Consider the following 18,262-nt stretch of genomic DNA (forward strand, 5'->3'; position numbering starts at 1 on the left):
TGTTCTAGGCTTGGAGTATCTGAAATATAGCTCAGAAAAAGCTGTTCAAGAGCTGTTTTGGTCTTCTGCTGGAGGTGAGAATGCCTCTCTCTAGAGGAAGCTCTAGCATGAGGAAGAAATAAGTCAGGAGAACTTGGATCACTGTCACCCAGTCCCTGTAGTGCTTCCTGCTTGTAGCTGGGCCTGGATAAAGGAGCTGCTGAGCAAACATCAGCTCTGATGGCAGCAGGGATATGTCAGAGGCAGTTGTTGAAATGGGAGCTAATTTGCCTCCCACTTTAGCTTCACAGATGCTATCCACTAATTCAGAGTCCATTGATCTGACTCTGCCTAGAGCTGCCTGTTGAGACTGAGGGACCTGTATTTCAGGTTTCCAGTAGGTGTTGCTACCTCTTGTTGAGAGAAGGCTTCTGTCTGAGCCCCTTGCTACTTCAGGTTTCTCCACTGTTCAGCCTGCGGTGGGTGAGGAGAGTTTATGAACAGCTTCCATGGGGTTCCAGTAGCCCTGCAGCTGTGGCTAGGGTAGACTTGAATGGGCTCTGGCAGATACACTGCTGCACAAACATTGTGCTGCATGTTCAGAATGAGCTGCTGGACACTGCTACTCAGTACTGCTTGTCCTCATAGCTGCTGATGGGTTGTGGAGGGCTCTGCTGGTGTTGGAGAGGGCAAGCCTCAGCGCTTGAAGCCTTGTCCAAGGGCTTTGCTCCATGCTGAACAGCATCATTGTGCCCCTGTGTTTAGGGGCAACATAACTCTTGGATTTGGGGTGGCAGCTTCTGTTGCTGCTGTAATGGGTTTCACTCTTTAGTCTCTCCAGCTTCAACCTGTAACTGCACCTGAGTGGTTCAGGGCTCTGCCTCCTTGGGTGCAGAGAGGTGTGACAGAATCTAATCTGAAAGGGAAAACCTGCTTCCTGGGAGAAGCTCTGCCTGTGGCCTGGATTTGTTCTCTAGCAGGAGTTAAGCTGTCCTTCTCCAGTCTCCTTAGGAAAAGGAGTTAGACAGTGAAGTCTGGTTGTGCTCCCTGCCCTGCAAAGAGGCATGCAGTCCTGACTGTGTGGCCAGAGTAGGGATCACCTGCTTAATATTAACATGCTGAGCTGCTGAATTGCAAAGTAATTCCTATTTTTTTATTTCTTGGATCCAAAACCATAAACTTAAAACTGTGATAAAGCAATGTCTGAACATGTAGCTGAAACAATCACCTGGGAAAGTCCTTCCTTTGTGCCAATGGGTTAGCATAAAGGGCTCCAGCTCAGCTGCGTGCACCTCCTTGTAGTGCGTTGCTGACAAGGCTGATGCTGCATCTGGAAACGCTCATATTTCACCAGGTAAAAAGAATCTGACGCAGGTGCTTCCTCAGTGTAAATGGAGATGTAGACCGGAGCTGGGCTCTGCATGGCTGCTCTGACTTTGGTCCAGCGCAGGGCTTTGTCCTGTGTTTCAGATTGTCTGTGCTGGGCCTGGCCTGTGGGCTGGGAAAGGAAGGGTGGAGCAGGTGGCTAGGAGGACTTTCTTCTAAGGGTGTTGATGCTCTGACTTGAAGCAAGCTAAAAAGAGCAAGGGCAGAGCTGTCTGTCTTTTTTTCCAGCTTACCTGTGCATGCTGGAGAGGCCTGCCAGTGGTGGATAGTATTATGCAGAGCTCTGAGAGCAAGTGGATAGCTTAAACTGCAACCAAATGGTGCCCCTAAAGCCCAGAACATGATGGAGAAAACAACGTGACCCCCTCTTTAAGAACATGGGTAGGAGTATGCATCCTCCATAGCCACCAGCCTTGTGGAGAGCTGCACCATGAGCAAGGCAGAGGCAGCATGGCTTCGACTGATGCTGTTGTACAAACGCGGCTGGAGAACTGGGAACGGTGTCTGTCTGAACACAGCTGCCTGCTCGGCTGTATGTACCTGCCTGATGCCTTGTGTGTTTGGGAGGCTGCTGCCTCAGCAGGCGCGTGAGCTACCTGCAGGCATCTGCTTGCCCCTTTAATGAGTGGTGCTCTCCTCTAATCACCGCTGGCCCCGGGCACAGGTGGCAGTTGCCGCTTTGGCATTCAGCTCCAAAGGGTTGGAGACACCGACTTCTCGCATCACCCTCCGTCTCCCTGGCGTGACCCTCCTTCCCTTGCTGCTGCAGCCAGCTCACAGGCGCGGGGCGAAGGATTAGTCGGGGAGCTGTTCACGGGGTGGCTGCTTCCCAAAGGCAGATTAAGAGTAGCTTGACCCTGGCTTCTTGGCAAAGCCCCTGGCACCTTCCTCCTCCTCGGGTGTCCACACCTCGCTGCTGGGCGAAGCCGAGGCTGCAGCACAGGAGGGGACGGCGGGGGGTCTCCTGCTGCCTGGGCTCATCCTCTGCTTAGAGATGCACCAATAAGTAGTTTTTCTAATTAAAGCACCCTGCATCTGAACCCCAGAGAAGCCGGATGATGGCTGCTCCATCCCTGGCTCTCTAGAGCTCTACAAAGGCGGTGCTGGTGCCTGTGCTGGCTCCTTTGTCAATAAAGGACACCGTAAAGGGGGTAGGGGCTCTTCCAAAGTACCTTTATTCCGAATTATTCATTTTCTGCTGCCACAGGAACACTCAGCAACCTCCATGGGACCATGTAAATTAGTTATGGGGGCTCTGACTTTGTAAGACTTGATCGAAGGGGGTTTCGGTGGCAGTTCCCAGGGATGCAAAGCAGGGAGCTGGGGCCTGCGCTGCCCCTGACTCACCCGGCCTGCCAGGAGCCGGCTTGGGGAGTTACGCAAGCCGAAAACTGATGGCTGGAGAAAAGAAAGAAGAAATAGGAGAAACAGCAAGTTCAGCTCCCTGGAGCGTGGGGTGGGAGAAGCAGCAGCGCCGGAGTTGGCCAGGAGGCAGGAGTCTGTGCCCGGGCGAAGGAGAGTCCCAGCAGCGGCCGAGACAGGGGCTGTGCCGGGAACCGCGTAACTCGGGGCTGCGGGAGCCAGCTCTGCCGGCAGGGGATGGGACCGAGCCCTGGTTAGCGTGGCTGGGCAGGGGGAAAGGTCGGGGAGGTGGATTTGGGGGAAGAACGTGAACGGCGGAAAGCATTGCTTGAGTCTCCAGTTTTTTTGCTGCACCTGATGCTTGGCCGTAGGTTGTCGGAGGCTTTCTCTTCTCCGTCGCCTGTATTCTGCATTTTCTTCCTGGCATTTACGGAGTGGGGTTTCTTCCTCCTCTTTGCCTCGGAGGAACCGCTAGTGAGAGTGGTTCCCAGCTGATCTGTCGCTAGGCTCAGTTAAGATGCTGCAGACTTTGAGCAAACAGACTGTAACAGCTACAGCTCGGTCCCTCCGAGTGATGATCTGGAGCTGAAAACAAACAGCGAGGAAAGTGTGCCGCGGGGAGCCGAGACGCTGGGGACCAGCTCAGCGGCAGGCTGGAAATCGAGCAGCAGGGCTGTCGGGGCTAGCCATAAACATCTTTGCCGTGCTCCTCCGCCCTGAGCACGCTCGAAAAGTGAGAGCCCGACGCGCTCTGTCACTGCAGGGGACCCGCCTGGTCCTGAGCTGAGCTCTCAGTTAGCCAACGCCGGCACGCAGCAAGAGCAAGGTCCTGGGCGAGGACCGAAGGGCCTCACGCCTTCCATTAAACAGCACTGGGAAAGGATGGGCAGAGCAAAGGAATAAAAGCTGTGGTTTAAAACTGAAGATCCTCTCTGCTCAGCACAACAGCGGTACTTTCGAAATCCCGAATTAAGGCGTGCGCTGGTCGGACTAACGAACTTAGCCGCTAACCCTCCGCGTCCCTTTCTGCTTCCAGAGCCTCCCTGCGCGCGCGCCCCTTGCTTCGGGTCTGGCCGAGAGGCGGGGAGGGTGAGAAGCCGCGGAGCCAGCCCTGCCGCTGTCCCCTGGCAGTAGCCAGCGACGAGCTCGGCGCGAACGCGGTCAGGAGCGACGCCGAGCCCGGCACGCCCCGTCCTCGTCCCCGCTTCCAGTTCCATAAATCAGCCCGATCGGGGAACTAGGTCATCTCTTTGCCTGCAGGAAAAATAGCTCACGTTTGCTCTACAGTAGTATTTGCTACTTCTGTCTGGCTACGCAGGCCCGCATTGAGCCCGGCGTCTGCTCCGCGGGGACGGCAGCACGTGTCTAAGCAAACAGGACAACCTAGTCTCAGCCAGCTGGGTGTAAAAGAAGGCTGGCCCGGAGGTTTGGCGCAGGGAGGTTGGGGGATGCGCCGTGCCTCGGCGGACAGGGAGGATTTAGGGATCCTTTCAGGATTTTTCTTTCAGTAGCGATTTTGTTTTTGGCTGGCAGCAGAGGTGAGCGGGCTTGTTCAGCGTACACGCATCCTGGCATTGCAAATAGAAGTTGGTGTATGTTTTTTTTTTTTTAAATTTGTTAGTTCGTAAATCAATAGGCTGGGGACGGGTCACGGCAGAGGCGCAAGGACCAGGCCCCAGCGTTAACTGCTGGCCGACCAGGCATTTGGGGAAGCAGTGAGCAACGAGGTGCTCGGGGGGGTTGCATGGGGCGCGGGGGCCACGGCCAGGCTGCTCCCACGGCATCGTCTCCGGCCAGTGGCTGCGTCTGCGGGGGACCGCGGGCAGCCGGGTGGCCCCCCGGGCACATCCCGGCCTTGTGGGCGCGCGGGGACGAGCACCTGAGCCCGCTGGGGGCTGAGCTGCCCTCACCCCCAGACCCACGCACCAGGCTCTCGGGTTGGCACCGCTCTGCTTGAAACCTGGCCCCGTGTCCCCCCCCCCCCCAAAACATCACCCCTCTGCTGCACCCTGCGCCCTGCCACACTGCCCCGGCCCCCACCCTCCCTACTCCACCCACCATTTCCTCCCCTCCACCCTGCCCTGAGCCGCCCACACGCTCCATTCACCCCTCATCCCACCCCAGCCACCCTCCATTCACCCCTCATCCCACCCCAGCCACCCTCCATTCACCTCCATCCCACCCCCACGCACCCTCCATTCACCGCCATCCCACCCCAGCCACCCTCCATTCACCCCTCATCCCACCCCAGACACCCTCCATTCACCCCCCATCCCACCCCAGACACCCTCCATTCACCCCCCATCCCACCCCAGCCACCCTCCATTCACCCCCATCCCACCCCAGCCACCCTCCATTCACCCTTCATCCCACCCCAGCCACCCTCCATTCACCCCTCATCCCACCCCAGCCACCCTCCATTCACCCCCATCCCACCCCAGCCACCCTCCATTCACCCCCATCCCACCCCCACGCACCCTCCATTCACCCCCATCCCACCCCAGCCACCTTCCATTCACCCCTCATCCCATTCCAGCCACCCTCCATTCACCCCCATCCCACCCCAGCCACCCTCCATTCACCCCCATCCCACCCCAGCCACCCTCCATTCACCCCCCATCCCACCCCCACGCACCCTCCATTCACCCCTCATCCCACCCCAGCCACCCTCCATTCACCCCCCATCCCACCCCCACGCACCCTCCATTCACCCCTCATCCCACCCCAGCCACCCTCCATTCACCCCCATCCCACCCCCACGCACCCTCCATTCACCCCCCCCACGCACCCTCCATCCCACCCCCAGACACCTTCCATGCACCCCCACCCCCCTCCATGCACCCTCCAAGGGACCCCCGTGCCACCCCCACGCACCCCCTGTATCACTCCTACCCACCCCCTCTGCCGCCCCATCCACCCTCCGGGCCCCCATGTCACCCCCATTGTTACCCCCGCCCCGCCTCGCCCCCCCGCCGGGCCCCGCCGTCGCCCCCTCTCCGCCCCGCCGCCAGGGGGCGCTGCCGCTCTCCTCCCCCCCGCCCCCCTCCAGGCCGACCTCACCTCCATGGCGGCGGCGCGCGGCCGCGCCGCGCTGCGTGCTGACGTGCGCCGCCCCCTCTCCCGCGGGCGGCGGGGCGGGGGCGGCGCCAGCGCGCTCTCCGCGGCCGGGCCGGGCCGGGCGGCGGGGCTGAGGCGGGCGGCGGCGGCGGCGGCAGCAGGCCCGCATGGGGGTGCCCGGGGCCGGCGGCTGAGACCGGCTCCCCCAGCCCGCGCCCGCGATGTCGAACCCCGGCACCCGCCGGAACGGCTCCAGCATCAAGATCCGCCTCACAGGTAACGGCGCCGCCGCCGCCGCGCGGCCCTCCCGCCGCTTCCCCCCCGCACCGCCGCCTCGCCCGCCCCGGCCTGGCCGCCTCGGCGCCGGCGGCCGCCGCCCCCTCCGGGCCGCGGCCTGGCGGCAGGGCCGGGCGCCGCGAGGGGGCGAGGCCGGCCGGGCTGCCGCCGCTACCGGCGCGAACTTTCCCCGGGCCGCCCCCCCCCCCCCCATATATAATATATATATATACACATATATCCCTAATATATCTTGGCCCCCTGGCCCGCGCCGTTGCCCCCCGGCGGGGTGTCAGGTGCGCAGCCCGGCGCTGCGGGGGCCCCCGGGGGGGGGGGGGGCTCCGGGCCCGGCTCCCCCCCCCCCCCCAACCGCCGCCCGCCAGGACCGACCTCGGCCTCCTGCTCCGCCGCCGAGTTTCCCTTGGGCCGGGCAGGCGCTCTGTGCTGGGAGAAAATGTGGGTTTAGTCGCGGGCCAGGGCTGCCTCCTTCCTCCCCGGCCGCCCCTTCCCCCCTTTTCTCCTTCAGCAGATCGCTCATCCGGCTCCCGAAGTTGCTTCGCTGAGCGATAAGGGGAAGGGGGGAAGGAGCGATAAACTGCGCACCCGCGTGTGGATAAGCCAATTCTGTGTTGCACCCTCCAAGAGCTGGATTAAATCTTCTGGAAGCTGCCCCGGTTGATACTGAGGCTGCTTCCTTAATGGAAAAAGGGCAGAGTTTCTGAGGGCTACGGTGTGAATTATTGATAAATAAAGCCCAGTCCAGGCCTCCAAGGCAACAGGTGCAAACTCGGAGAGCTCTTTCAGCGAACCGCCGTGCTGCTCTGGGTCAGTAACGCTGATCTGCACGGAGTTGTTTCCCTGGGTGCGTTAGGCATCGTCAAATAATGGGGAAGCAGCACTCCTGCAGTTACACACAAGATTAACTTGCTTCTGGCATATAATGCAATCAGTCAGAAATAACTCCTAAAAAAAAAAAGAATCCTGCTTTTTTAATCATTTTTGTTTGGTTTTACACTGCTCTGGCTTTAAGAGACTAAAGTTTCTGGGAAAAAACATAAATAGGACAATCCTTTTCTTGGATGTGAAAAGGTTAAAAAAGGATTTAGGGTGTATGTTTGATCTGAAATTACAGTTTTGCACTGATGCGTGTTAAATGTCAAAGCAGTCCTTAATATAACTTATTTTATGCAACCCAATAAATAAAAATGTTGCAAGAGAAGTAGCTTCTGCCATGCTTACAGCCCTCCTCAACGTGAGGGTATTCTTTAAATAGCAGAAAAAAGCTGTTGGGTTTGATTTTTAAAGGAGGAGTTCTGCATCAAAATGCTGTTTTACTTCTAGCTTGCACTGTTCTCTCTTATTTGAGAACGTTTTGGACATTTTCTGGAATAGAGTGAAGGTTTGGTTTGTTAAATAACTGGATAGATTTTCTTGTTCATATATTCCCCCCTCCCCAAAGAAAAGCTGTACTGAAGAAACCTCCAGCTTGCTCAATCATATCTTCTGTCCTTATGAGCATTCAACCTGGGTGGTGTGCCAAAAATTGCTGTATTTAATCAAAAAATAAATTGCTTTGGGAGAGGTGTTGCTTTGGGAGAGGTGTAGCTTTGGAATCGTTAAGAAACGTGTTCCTGGCTTCTCTGGCAACTAGCTTCTCGACTTACCTGTTTCAAATAGCTGTAGCTAGCATGACTTTTTTTTTTTTTTTTTTTTTTTGGAATCTGTTTTGGTATTGGGAGATTTGAGCTGAATTAAATCAAGACACAGCGCATCTTCTGTTATGGTTTACTACCCGCATTGTGTTTCCTGCGATTATAGCCATTTCTGTTTTCCACTCCTGCAAGGAACTGTGTAAATGCCACTTAGTTTGAAGATGCCTGTGAGGGTTACTTTGTAAACGAGAAGTCGACAGTGATAGCATCTTCCGTACTTTTTGAAAGACATACTTTTTTCTTGCATGTTAGGAAGGTGCTTGTATTAGCACTGTGCTGGGATTATTTTATTTATGTGAATATATATATAAAAAAGTTCTGGCTCCTCTGATGTTTATCAGAAGTGATCTTCTAGCCTTATGTGGAATGGTGTCAGTCCTATCCTGATACAAATCATAATGAAGGAAAATGGCAAATAATGCATCCTGTTTAAAAAAAAAAAAAAAAAAAGAGAAAATGCGGTAATAGCAAGTAAGTTGGATGACAGATTAAAGTGACTTTATCTTCTGTGCGTCTCAAACATGGTAATCTCTCTTCGTATCTGAGTTTCCCCAAAAGCCTGTGCAAAGTTCCTTGTATTTCCGATGGAGCTTTCACCACTGCTAGAGATGTCTAGAATTGTTCCAAGAGACAAGGCCGTAAATATCTTTGGCTCTTACAAGTTAAGGTAAACTGAGCTATCACCAGGGTAGTGTAACAGTGAATGACTTATTTAAAAAAAGATGGAAATAATAAAAAGATATTTTAAGTTCTGCAGTGTACGTGCTTGAAAAGTCCACTGAGTGTGTTCTGGGTTGGGGAGGAATGCAATCCAAAGACCAAGGGACCTTTGCTGAGTGCCTCCCCACCTCCTTTTTCCTTTTTTTTTTTTTTTTCTTTCCTCCCTTTTAAGTGATGTGCTTTTGTCTAAAACCTTTTGTTTGCTGCTGCCGTCACTGTCCCCTGGGGAAGTTCCAAAGGGTTTATCAGCTCCAAGGCTTGCATCCTTCTTGCTCATGCTGTTATATCACCCAGAAGTACGTGTGAAAACTGCAGTCTCATTGTGCTAGATACCAGAGATGCTCCTGTTCCAGGTAGCTTGCAGATTAGGTGGCACATAGAGTTGGAAAGAGAGTGAAGAGGTGGGCAAAACATGTAACATTTTTACCAAAAAAATTTGCGAAGTTGTATTTTGACTTTATCAGTACTATTTCCTTTTTTTTGTTGTCGTCGTTTTTCTGCTGTGTCTTACCTGAGGTGTTAAAAGTTGGCTGGCTTCTAAATGCCGGGGAATGTAGAAGAGATCTGGAAGGAAAAGGCATTAGTTTTAACTTTATGGATCACTTCATAGATGGAGCAGGAGGGGAGGAGGATTTCATGTGTAAGGGTCAGAATGCATGAAAATGTGAGATGGCTATTTTGAGGGCTGATCGCAAAGCCGGTTTCTTTAACAGAAAAGCAGCAGTTGGTATAAATGGGTATAATAGGAGACTACAAATAACCATCTCCAAGTATCTAACTTAGCTGCAACTGGGAGTACTTGAGAGCGTAAAAATGTGTTCCTCATTAGCAGACCAGGTCTGAGAAGTTGCTGGGCCGCTGTTTGTCATTGTTTCAGTTGCATCAGTGTGGCTTTTAGTGGGGCTTCTTTGTAAACTGGGTCACTGAAAAATGCATGTTAAAAGTGTTCCCTAAAGTAAGTAATTTTTTAAATTTTTTGTTTTAATTTTAAATCCATGGCAGTGAAATTGCCCAATTCAAAGCACAGCTGTCGTAGAGTCAGGGCAGCTTGCTTAGATGCAGGAAGCTGATTCTGTGGGTGCTTGCACCGTCTTTGGGACGGCCGAGGTGGAGCGGTTCGAGGGGAGACCTCGACAGGGTCAGGACAGTGGTAGGAGGCAGTGGTTTCGAGGGTACAATTTTTACAGAATAGGTGTCGCAGTAGAGGTTGTGGTGGGAGGACGTAAGTGAGAGTCCTCACAGTTGTGATGGGAAGGAAAATTTGGTGTTAGTAGCATTATGGAGAAATGAGCAACCAGATGTAGAAGTTGGCAGTTTGTGAAATAAGTGGAAGAGTTGGAGGGGATTTATTGGCGGCGAGTTTCCTTCCTGCAGGAAAGGTTACGGCGCTTGGTAGTGGCACAGAAAGGGAAAGAGGAAGTGGTGATACAGATAAGTGTCCTAAACACTGCTCTCGGTTTATTGTAGTTAGCGCAGCTTAGGGAAGTCTCATCTGCAAAGCCTGAACGATTAGTATCTTTTAAATGAGTGGTTCGCAGTCATTTTGCAGATATTCATTTGTAATTTAAGGAAACACTAAAGAACACAGTGACTTCAAGTACAGAGTAAAATACTGTATTACTTCAAAAGCAATACACTTAGGGTTGTTAAAAGGGCAAATTTTAAAAACACGGCACATGTTAGTATGTTTTGCTTTCCTTTCGTGACTAATGTAGTATTGATCGATGTAGCAAAGTTAACTGACTGATCAATAGCAACACTAATATTGGTGACCTAGACAGCTTTATGTCCTATTTTCAGAAACAATGAGTGTCTGTGTAGGGATCTCTATAGCAGAAGTAAAAATATTTCCTAGGCTATCTGTAGTGTTATGTTCTTACATTAGAAAGATTAGTGGTTGCAGACCAGCATAGTTCTGATGCTAGCATTGGTGTAGGAGAAGGATGAAGGCTGAGATGGCTGACAGGTCGGCCAGCCTGAGGTTAGCATGTGGAATTTAACATTGGACTGGTTGTGTATAGTGGAGAGGGTGGTGGGAAATAGCAGTTTAGCAGCTGCAAATTTTGCGTGGTAAGTTGGGAGCGTGTTGAAATCTGTGCCTAGTTGTTTTCTTGTTGTTAGAATTTTCTTTATTTCCCATCCCTCTGGGAGTGAGTTGCCTGGCGCTTTTGTGGTCGGAGCTCTGGCCTGGACCTCGATTCGAAGCTTCACCGCAGGTTTCCTGTGCGATGTTGAGCAAGTCACTTCAGCTCTCTGCCCATTGGTGTTATGAAGCACTAGCATTTTTGTGAAGGTAAATTCCTGGCTATTAAGAGGCCCTTTGATAGGGATGACAAGAGGCTTGTGGCATATAACTAGGGGACTTAAAAATAAATAAATAAATAAATAAAATAAAATGAAAATCGTGCTTTCATGGGAGAAGGTGAGAGTGCAACCTTTCCATAGGCCAGCTGGCATCTTTTTACTGCCAGAGTGGGAATCCAAAGAGCAGCCTTTTCCTCTGGGCAGGCTGGTGGGTAGCGAGTCTCCTTTTTTATTTCTCCCAGTAAGGCAAAACCGTGCCAGCACCATTGTCCTGGTGGAAGTAAATTCACTCTCCAAAAGGAGTTTGCTTGAACGTTCCCCTCGGGCAGGGAAAGTAGAAACAATAACTACTTTATTCCTAACTTGAAACTTTCTTTTCTCAGCCTGAATGTCTTGGTATAAAGAAATGTAATTTGGGATGTGACTGTGCAGTTATTTAATGATTACTTCTTTTTTAATTCCATATTACCCACCAGCTTAAGAATTGCTTTCTCACTGTTTCTTTAAACGCTTTTGTTGTGTTTATAAAATTTTGTGGTGTCTGTCTTTTTGTGCTGAGAAGTTAAACATCAATCCGGTGGTAACTGTGACAGTGTTTTCCATTTCCTGGTGCACCAGTCAGTGTTAGGTTGCGATGTTATGTATCCGGGCAGTTGACCTCTTCCTCACAGCAGCCAAGAAACTGCTAAAACTGCCATTGCAGATAAATAAAACGAGACCATCAGATTTGTTTTCTGTGGCCTTCTGAAGGTAGGTCTGGTGTGTTGCAGGAGGGAGAATTGCCGTCTCCTTTCTGTATGTAACATCAGTGTTTGTGGTGGTTTTGGCGGTTGCTTTGGATCGCTGCCCAACTTTAAGCAAGTCCAGTTGACGTGCTTCGAGTTGGATTGATCTGGTTAGATTACTTGCTACTATTTATGGTTCTAGAGTTAAACGGGGTCTCTCTTGACTGCCCCGTTGGTTTGGGCCGTGATACTTGAGGTAGCACGATAGCGCAGATTGGTTTGGAGAGGATAAGGTTAAACCGACATCAGAGCGTGCTTGCGACCTTTAGGCATGTATGCATCAGAGCAATTTGTTTAAAACTTGAGGGAGGAGAGTATAAAAGAACTAGCTAGAAGAGACTGCTGCTCTTCTCCCACCTCTCCCACTAGGGATGGACCTTTACTTGGTATGTTTTCCTACGGCAATTCCTCTGGAAACGGTGAAAGCGTTGGTGTGAAAAGGACCAAGTTCTAAAATATCATTGAAAGCTTTTATCTGTATTAGTGCTTTGATTATTCACATTTAGGAACTGACAACTTCATAACAATGGTTTATTTTCCTAGAGTGAAACAAGCTTGTGCTACTGCCATTTTACTGAAAATTGTTCCTTTTATACCAGCAGCTCAGAACTGGGACGTTTTGTTGCCCTGGCCCCCTCTCCCCCATTTTTTTTGCCATTGAGATCTTAAATTTGGAATTACTTGTTGACAACCACCATGTTATGTTTCCTATTGTAGATAGGCTTCAGAGTGTGTGGCTGTGTCAAGGTCTCAAGTTTAGTCCTTGATGCTCTTGCTCACACCCAGCTGCCGCCGCCTCCATTAACAGTGAGGACAGCACTGCAGTGGAGTGACTTCAAACGTTTTTACCTTGATATCAAGGTAAAAATCTTCCTCAGGGTGTATCCTGGAAAGCCTGAAGTTAGACTTGCAATCAGTCGATATTGAACGCTCAGGTTGCTGCTGGTGCTGAGGAAGCTGCGTTGCTGGAAGATTATGATGTTTCAGGTGCTTACAAATGAGTTCCTGCAGATATTGCTGCAAGGATTGAACATGTTATTTTGTTGCTAGTCTGACCCCCGTTGCCAGAAACTTGTCACCCGCCCCAGGAAAACAGGCAGAAGAAAGCCTGTGCTCATACTTCAGCTGCTTCAGACTACGTTCAGCTTCTCCGCGTAAATCTGTCTTAACAATTTAAGCTAAGACGCTGGACTTTGAAGAGCTGAGGTATGAGCACGTGCTGCCTTCTGTTAGGGGGAACTGACTTAAAGAAACGGAAAAGAAAGAGTGGTAATTTCTTACACCACACAGCAAGCTTTGCTAGAGCTTGTTTATCAGTATATATTAATCTGTAAAAGATTTATCTAAGCATTAATGTAACAGAGGAAACTTGCAGGTATGTTTGCTGAAGTGTCAGTAGTTCAGTAACGGGTTAAGATGCTACAGTGTTTCTAAACTTTGTTTCACTTCTGTTTGAATGGAAATTTAGTAATTTCTGAGAGGCGATCGCTGGGAGTATTTTTCTCTGTTTCCCTTCGCTGTCATGCTTATGAAAGTCTTAAGAATGCAAAAAAGGGAGTTGGGGGCAAAACAGAGTGAACAACTTTGTTTCAAATATTCTCTTTACGAAGCGGCAACTACCTTGAGAATATTTGGGGGTATAGGAGCTGGATGATAAATTTGACGGTAGTCTGGCTGAATTGGCAGAATACGCTTGCATGCTGTTTTAGAAAGAATCTCTCCACAGGGCTGTAATAGCTTGATGCCTTCCTCTTCAGCAAGTCATTTTTGTCAAGTTAAAGGCCAAAATTCAAACTGGCTTGTTGTCAAGGACACTAAGCACAGCAGGCAAAAATCCCCAAGGCTACCCAATTCACAGCGTAGATGATAAAGCAGGCCGAGCATGGTTTACTCTTTTCCCCTCCCCCCGAAAAACCCTCTTGCCTTTTTTTGAGGAATATTGACGCTCTTATGCACGCTAACAGAACGCAACGGCAAGTATTTAAATGGAAGGTCTGTTCCTCTGTTTGTGGGCAAAACAATCCGTTATTGTTTCGGAGTGATGGGGAAATAATGCACAATCCTGGCAGCGACTGTGCGACGGTGCGCGCTCCTCCATCGCTTCCAGCCGCGGTCACCTCCGCTGCAGCCGAAAGGGATCGCCGCTGGAGCGCCCTGCATGCGGGAGCACGAGCCCTCCGCCTCGGCTCTTGTCGATGCGGCTCTTCCAGAGGGTTAAGCTCACAGTCCTAAACCTTGCCATCGTGACCGTAAGAAGTGATGAAAAATCCTGTGGAATTAGGCGTAATAGCGTTCTATTTTATACTTTAGTTCCTCATTCTCATTTAAGAATATACTGTGAAGTGCAACGCGAAGCCACGATGTTAAGTTGAAGTCTTTAATGCTCACTAAAACACTAGAGGATTATTATGTGTGTCCCTGAATTTCCTCGCTAATGTTCAAATTTAACCATAGGGTTTTTTTTGAATGGTAGATGTTTATTTCCCAATTGATTACAAAGAAGCCCAGCTGAAAGAAATGTAATTCACTTCTTTCTTTCATCAGAAACCTGATGTTACCAACTCTTTCTTTAGCAGTAATTTTTGCTTTTACTGGTAACCAGTAGTAGGTGAAGAAAAATTTTGGATAGGATGCAATCTTTTTTTTCTCCCCTTCAACTTTCTACATTTTATTTAGAGTAAAATTTCATTTTCTGTATGAGTGAATTAGGAGGAATAACATTTCCTCTGACCTCTTTATATGCATTTCAGTCTTCCCTAAAAATCTGCTTATTTCCTCTAATCATTAGACTAAAATAAAATGCGTATGTTCTTCTCAATTTAAAGTTTCCATCTCTTGTTAACTTCACAAAATGGTGAATTAAATCTGCATGTGTTAATAGCATAGGTTTATTTTCTTTAAACTTCATAACTTCCAGGGCATTGTATTAAAAGCTCTACATTATGTTTTTCTCCTTAACGTAAAGGTAAAAGCTCATTTAAGATGGATGTTCTCTTATTTGTTTCAAACTCCAGGCAACTGTTAGCATCAGCCTGAACTCCATTTTTTTCATGGTCCTGGTTTTTCTTCCTGAAACCCTGAATGTGGTCTGTCTTGCATCCCCAACGTAAACTAGACGTTACAGCAGAAAATTCAGTCCCTGTGATCGGTATTGTTATATCTGCACAGGACTTATGACCCCGAAAAGTTTCTTGGAAAGGAAACATCTTTTGAAATGCGTACACTTCACTGTAGTGAATAGCAAAAGCGAAAGAAGTCCAGATTGCATATGAAAACCAAATGAGGATACGGACTGTGCTGTTGCTTTACATCAGTTATCTGACTATGGAAGTGCAGAGTTTAGAAAAGCAACGAATTTCAGCGTGATTCAGATCTGCAGTGATTGTCATACTTTCAATGGAAGTTATTGTTCTTTATTATTGCTGCTGACTTTTTTTTTTTTTTTTACTTGTATAGATGTTTTTATAAACATGTGTTTTTTAGATTTAAAAGTCGGGGTGTAATATTCTACAAATGCGAGTCTAATCAATGGATACCTCGTTGCTGAGCAGGGCTTCCTGGATATTTTTAGCGTTAATGGAGAGAGAATCCATTATATTTGATAAACCTTTGGTTCTGAATTGAGTAGGCGAACGTAAGCTAATGATATGATGTTGGCCTTTGAATTTTCCGAGTTCTCAAAATTATATTTACTTCAACTTTATTAGATTGTATTGGAAAGTCCAAGCAATATCTTTTTTTTTTTTTCTCTTTCTTAAAAATGGCTGCAGACAGGTAGCTGTCAAGCTAAGTATTACGAGGGGCACATTGACCTTTCACGCATCTGTAAATGTTCTGTTAAAGCAATAGATCAGGAAGAACAGAAAAAAAACTCGATGTCAAAAAAAAAAAAAAAGGGCCAGAAATGTTGGGGCTTCTGTAATTTTCAGAGAGTTCCATGTATCTTATCTTTCCTCTCCTAGCTATTTCTTCTTTGGACTGGTTTTAAGCTGTGATCTGCTGATGTGTTTAACCCCTCTTGAGATTGTTTTCAGCCAGAGCGATAATACTTCTGTTGGGAGTCCCCCTTTTCTAGATGAGCGCTCAAAAACAAGTGATGTATGTGGTTAAGTAAAGTTACTGAGCTAGTAGTGAAACTCAGGTTAAAATCTCTGCCTCTGCGCTTTTTCTCAGAGACCCCATGATTCACTGTAGTGTTAAATTTGCTATTGCAAAAGCACAGGTTATAGGAATAAACGTCCGTCTCTTTGTAAGACTGACTTCTATGTATTGTGCAATAACTGTTTATCTAAAATATAACATGCTACATGTACAGTTAACGTGTCATAATATGAGCACCTACGTCTTTTATTCCTCCTTTCCAACATTTTTGGGAAAGTGAATGTTTTGTTGATAGACTTTTTTCAATATGTACTTATTAGATGCATCTGTTAGAGCACAATAAACTAGCTCAGGTGTGAGAGTTGCTTGGGCAGACTGCCAGAAGTGTGCAGCCTTTAATTCCAGTTAGGCTAATGGAATCGCTTCTAATAATCGTGCTGTCACCAGCTCTTTTTAGTAGTGCTGTTACCTGGCCTCATGTAGGACATAGGAAAATGAAAGAAGCATGTAGATGGGTGCCTCTTTGTGGTGTTTTCTTTAGCGTAAAATTAAATACCTTCTCGGAGTTGGAAGGGCTTGTTTCTGGTAACAGGATAAATAATACTTCCATATAACCCTGACGGCTTGGCTCGGACTTGGAGTCGCAAGTGATTTTTTTGGTTCAATCACAAAAGTAACTTGTCTACAAATAATGTTTTGATAAACTTCAGGAGAAATTAGCAAACCGCGCATCAAACGGAATTTATAAAAACTTGCTTGGGAAAATGTGTTCTAAGTAGTCTGCAATTCAAGGCATTTCCTTCGCAGGATGCTTATCAAGTCTGCATGTGCTACTTCCAAATTGAACTATAGCACATACGAGAGCTATTTTTGATCGAAGAAGGAAATAAAGCCCTGGAAAGTAGCACCACTTTATCTTTTTTATCGTTGCCTTAGGACGCAAATCCTACAAGCGTGCGGAGAGAGTGCAGCCTTGGAAAGAGACGGAAAGGAGTCGGGTTCGTCTGTGATGTCGGGATGACGCTGGCAATGTAAATGTGATTGAAATAGTTGTTGTAGGACTGATGAGTAAATACACTAGAAGCCTTTGGATAAATTGACTTGGCTTTGATAGTCTGTATACCAAGCAAAACCAAAATGTCCTGCTTGTTTCTGTGATGTTTCTGTACCGAGGCAGCTGTATCAGTCGGAGCAGCTGCCAGTTGTTAGGGCAGTCGTGCTTCCAGATGCCTACGCAGAGCGCTTTTTTGATGATAGCTGCAATCAAAGGACTGTGTAGCACAGACGTGCAGGAGGTCCCCGTCGTGGCTGCGAGCCTCCTCCGAGGGCGGTGGAATTAAGATGTTAAAAGCCTGGAAAAAGAGATTCAGCAAGTATTTTGCTGGGATTTCTTCTGGATCGGAAGGCTGATATTAACCAGTTTTCAATTAACCAGTTTTCTAGGCTTTCGTGGTTTCACAGATCAGCAGTGAAGCCTGGCACGCTGAGCCTGTCTACAGATTTTGGGAGACAGTGCTGCCGTAGTTCACTGTTAGGCTGGTGAATGAACTTAGGGGGCAAGCTTAAGCTTGTGTCTAAGAAAAGCAGGCTAAAAAAATTATCGCACCTTTTACTCTCCTCTAAATAGTTTTTGGATCTTTGTCTGATTTCAGTCAAATTTGGCAAGGGCAGAGATGTTAAGTATACTGAGTCTACAAGTTTCACAAAGGTCAGTATTAATTAATCCTCCCATCTCCTTCACGCCGCCCCTGCCCCGGGAAGGCGTTGGAAATCAGTGCCTTCTCCCTCCTGAAAGGCAGCAGGCTCGGGCCCAGGTGGACGGGTTTGGTATGGGGGAAGGTGCCTGGAAGAACTGGAGAGGAGCCCTGCTGTAGGAAGAGGAGAGACATTTGTGTATGAAGTCTAGCACAAATCATTAAGCAAATCAAGCTTCATTAATTAAATTTCTAATTGACCAACTGGAGTGAAAGGTTTGACTTCTTCCCCCCCCCCCCCCCGCCCCATGCATGTGCTTAACAACATTCTCTGAGGCAAACATCCAGATGTCTTTATCAAGCACCTGTAATAACGATTTATAGGCTTTTCTTTTGACTTAGGGTTTTTGTTTTGCTTTTTAACCTAAATGAAATTGTGCACTAATTCCTTACACGAAGATTCATCTGCATCCTGTGAGCATGTCGCTTGCAGCATCAGACAATGCATCAACCTCCTACTGGCATTTTTTAATTAAAAGAGCAGCACTATCGCTTCAAATTAATGCCACATAGCTTATTTGAGTAAGGAGTGAAATGTTGTTTATGGGTGTTTCTCTTATGAAAATTGTTTATTAGATTTTTTGCCCTCTTTTGGTTCTGTCTGCTAGTTTGTCGTTGTGCTTGAACAATAGCAGATTCCTAGGTGCGTGAGTTGTTAATGGCATGGATGGAAGTAAAAGGCTTGGATTTGATGGATTTAGTATCTCGGCTGTTTGACAAATAAGAATGACTTTCTTAAAAAAAAAAAAAAAATTCCCACAAACAAAGCATTACTATATCTTTGCAAATGTATTCCCTGCGTTGAAAATGTAGTGAAGAAATAGAT

General features: G+C 48.3%; 1 protein-coding gene and 1 long non-coding RNA gene across 5 annotated transcripts in view; one reads left to right on the forward strand and one right to left on the reverse strand.

Annotated features, from left to right (window-relative positions):
* Nucleotides 1-2,519: 2,519 nt before the first annotated feature.
* On the reverse strand, nt 2,520-6,722 carry LOC104150833 (uncharacterized). The gene is made up of 4 exons (XR_011134685.1): nt 6,664-6,722; nt 6,451-6,504; nt 3,082-3,312; nt 2,520-2,763 (listed from the first exon to the last, which is right to left on the reverse strand). It is a non-coding gene; the product is annotated as an uncharacterized lncRNA (long non-coding RNA).
* SMURF1 (SMAD specific E3 ubiquitin protein ligase 1) overlaps nt 5,909-18,262 on the forward strand; it is a 46,321-nt gene continuing 33,967 nt past the window's right edge. For all 4 annotated transcript variants that reach the window (XM_068908357.1, XM_068908358.1, XM_068908359.1 and 1 more), the window contains exon 1: nt 5,909-6,060. In XM_068908357.1, coding sequence (XP_068764458.1) covers nt 6,006-6,060 — 55 coding nt within the window. In that variant the 5' untranslated portion in view covers nt 5,909-6,005. The remainder of the gene's footprint in view (nt 6,061-18,262) is intronic.

The sequence above is a fragment of the Struthio camelus genome, chromosome 15, assembly GCF_040807025.1.
Source record: "Struthio camelus isolate bStrCam1 chromosome 15, bStrCam1.hap1, whole genome shotgun sequence".
NCBI lineage: Eukaryota > Metazoa > Chordata > Aves > Struthioniformes > Struthionidae > Struthio > Struthio camelus.